At 27.9% G+C, this 2944-nt stretch overlaps 1 protein-coding gene across 1 annotated transcript; it reads left to right on the top strand.

Moving 5' to 3' along the window:
* The first annotated feature begins 1916 nt into the window (after positions 1-1916).
* LOC105793136 (uncharacterized) lies at positions 1917-2659 on the top strand. Its single transcript, XM_012622063.1, has 2 exons — positions 1917-1979; positions 2138-2659. Exons 1-2 carry the CDS (start codon positions 1917-1919, stop codon positions 2657-2659), a joined length of 585 nt encoding a protein of 194 aa, XP_012477517.1.
* Positions 2660-2944: the final 285 nt, after the last annotated feature.

Raw genomic sequence — 2944 nt, 5'->3', positions numbered from 1 at the left:
TATTCAGTTTATTCGAATTATTCGAGTTATTCGAATTCGAAAACTCAACTCGATTCGGACTCAAAATTTGAAAAGAAAATTTTGAGTTGACTAGAATAACTTGATCCGTTTAACTCGAAATTTAAAATTTATTTTCGCATTTTTTTAGTTGAATCGAGTTTTGCTCAGTCCTATTTTAAAAGACATCAATTAAATTAGGTCTTAAAACTAGATTACAAATGACAATTGGACTTTAATATATATATATATATATATATATATATATATATATATATTTTAAATATCTGAGCTTTTAAAATGGGTTAATATATATAAAGCTTGGCAAATTATATCTACTTGATACTTTATTTTTTTAACCTAATTGGTATCTAAATTTGACAATCATAAGTCAATTGGGTACCTTTTTTATGTACTTGGCTAACACTGTTAAAATATGCTGATGTGACAATAACGATCAATAGCATGGTGACATGTGACAGCCTCACATTTTGACACATGACAAAAATAAAAATATATATAATTTATTTTTGCCAAAATATGAGTCTACCACATACCACCATGCTATTGGCCATCAATGCCACGCTAGCATATTTTAACGATATTAGTTAGGTACCTAAAAATTTAAAATATTATGGCTTATGATTGCCAAGTAGGTATAGGTATAAGTTGTGAAGTTTAGGTACTTATATATATTTATCCCTTTTAGAAATTAAATTGAGTTTTCTTAAACTGGGCTGCAAAACTGATTGAGCCTCAAGTTACAATTTTAAAAAATGAATTTTGGGCTTTAAACTGATTTGAATTTTAAAAGCTAATTTGGGCTTCAAAAAATTAACTTCTGACTTTAAAATTTAAAACAATCTTCCAAGTTCCAACCCCAAAATGATTTATTTACAATTGATTTTCTAAATTTTCTAAAAGTAAATTTTATTTTATTTTAAACCAGAAGTTAATTTTATTATTATTTTCAAAAATCAATGGATATCCAAATATCCACTTACTTCATGCCAAATTTTCAAATTATTAAAATAAATCAAATTAAAAATAATCTAAAATTAATTTCAGTGTAATTGAAATCAAATTTAATTAAATCTAACTTAATTCAGTTATACATCTTTAAAATGTTAAGTTGGAAGAGATTTCTTTAGTTCTTACTTTGATTACGATTTTAAAATAAAATTGATAAAATCTAATTTTAGAATCAAAATAATTATGCCGAAAAAATTCATGGTCCTTCGACGAAATTCTAAACTCCGAGTATCTACAAATATTATTCTATTTTAGCCATTTTGCTTAATAATTTCCCACTATTTTGACAATTTTCTTTATTTCATATATATATGAGAAAAAATAACATTTCTAAAACAAATTTCTTTTAAGATATAAAAGAAAATTTCTAGAAGAATAAAAATAAGTGAAAATAAAGAAGTTTCTGAAATAAACAGATTGAAGATGAGAAAATAAGAGTTCTTTTTATTGCAAGTTAAAAAATTTATATTATAATATTAAAAGATAAATATCAAAACTATATATGAACTTTTTGTGCGATTTTATACATAAAATTTTGATTTGACTCATTTTCACAAATCATTAACATTATCGAATTAGCACAATTTTACGTTGATATATTACATACAAATAATTATATTAATTTCATATGAAAATAAATAGATGTATTCATTTCTTTAACCGTACACAATTGAATCAAAATCAAAATTTTATGTGTATATATGAACCACAATTCAAGTTTCATGTTCATGTGGATAATTACATCAAATTAAATTCATCTATCAAATTATACATGTGACCAAAATTCATTTATAAATTTAAGATTTATACCTAATATTAAATCAATTAAAAAGGACAAAATATAAAATTAAGCATTAGAGCAATTCCACACAATCACTATTCGAAACATGGAAGGGTTAGTCAAGCCTGAAAAGAAATCGAAGCTAAAAGTTGTTGTGAAAAGTGACGAGGTAAGAAAGAGCATAAGCTGGTTATTAGAGAATACAAACCACAAATTACATATTTGGAAGCATTGAAGAGAGATTGCACAAACGAACAATATGGTAAATTTCTTGAACTTTAAAAAAATTGCATATTAACTTACCTTTTGTTGAAACCCTTTTTGCAGATTCCAAAGTATATAAAATTTTTAAAGGAGCTGTTAACAAAGAAAAGGAAGTTAGACGACTTGTCGGCTGTCGAGCTCAATGCAGTTTGTTCGGTCATTCTCCAAAACAAACTACCCAACAAACTTAAAGATCCAGTGAGTTTTAGTATTCCTTGTCTCATTAGTAGTTTAAATGTTGAAAACGCCTTGGTTGATTTGGGAGCTAGTATAAATGTCATGCCTTATAAGATGTTCAAACAACTTGGTCTTAGGGAACCCAAACCCACTAGGATGAGTATTCAATTAGCTGATAGATCAATTAGATATCCTAGGGGTATTATTGAGGATGTACTTGTGAAAGTCGATAAATTTATATTCCCTATTGATTTTGTTGTATTCGACATGGATGAAGATATTGAGGTACCTATGATATTAGGTCGACCCTTTTTAGCCACTGCTAGAACTATTACTGATGTGGGTACTGGTGAACTTGTGCTTCGTGTAGGTGATGAAAAGATACTCTTCAAGCACGTGATTTTGTGAAAGTTCCTAATGAGTGAGATGATACTAATTATTCTGTTAATGTTACTAATCATGTCGCTCAACATTCTTTGTACGAAACCCCTCATGACAACGTGTTGGAGCCATATTTTATTCAAAATGATAGAACTCGAGGGACAAGTGAAGAGCGAATGGTGCAGCTCGATGAATTAGATGAATGACGACCGAAGGTTGATGAGAAATCGAGAAAACACAAGGAAGAAACAAAGCATCGCCATGATGTGCATGTGAAGATGATGAACCAATTCAAATTTGGGGGACAAAGTA

Source organism: Gossypium raimondii, chromosome 8, assembly GCF_025698545.1.
Source record: "Gossypium raimondii isolate GPD5lz chromosome 8, ASM2569854v1, whole genome shotgun sequence".
In the NCBI taxonomy this organism is placed as follows: Eukaryota; Viridiplantae; Streptophyta; class Magnoliopsida; order Malvales; family Malvaceae; genus Gossypium; species Gossypium raimondii.
Note: the sequence above shows the minus strand (reverse complement) of the source record. Positions and strands in the feature narration are given on the sequence as shown.

Excerpts from the sequence above, each read along its gene's own strand:
- LOC105793136 (XM_012622063.1), top strand. The coding sequence starts at position 1,917 with ATGGAAGGGTTAGTCAAGCCTGAAAAGAAATCGAAGCTAAAAGTTGTT. Across the intron at positions 1,980-2,137 it reads TTGTTGTGAAAAGTGACGAG|ATTCCAAAGTATATAAAATT; the intron begins GTAAGAAAGAGC and ends CCCTTTTTGCAG.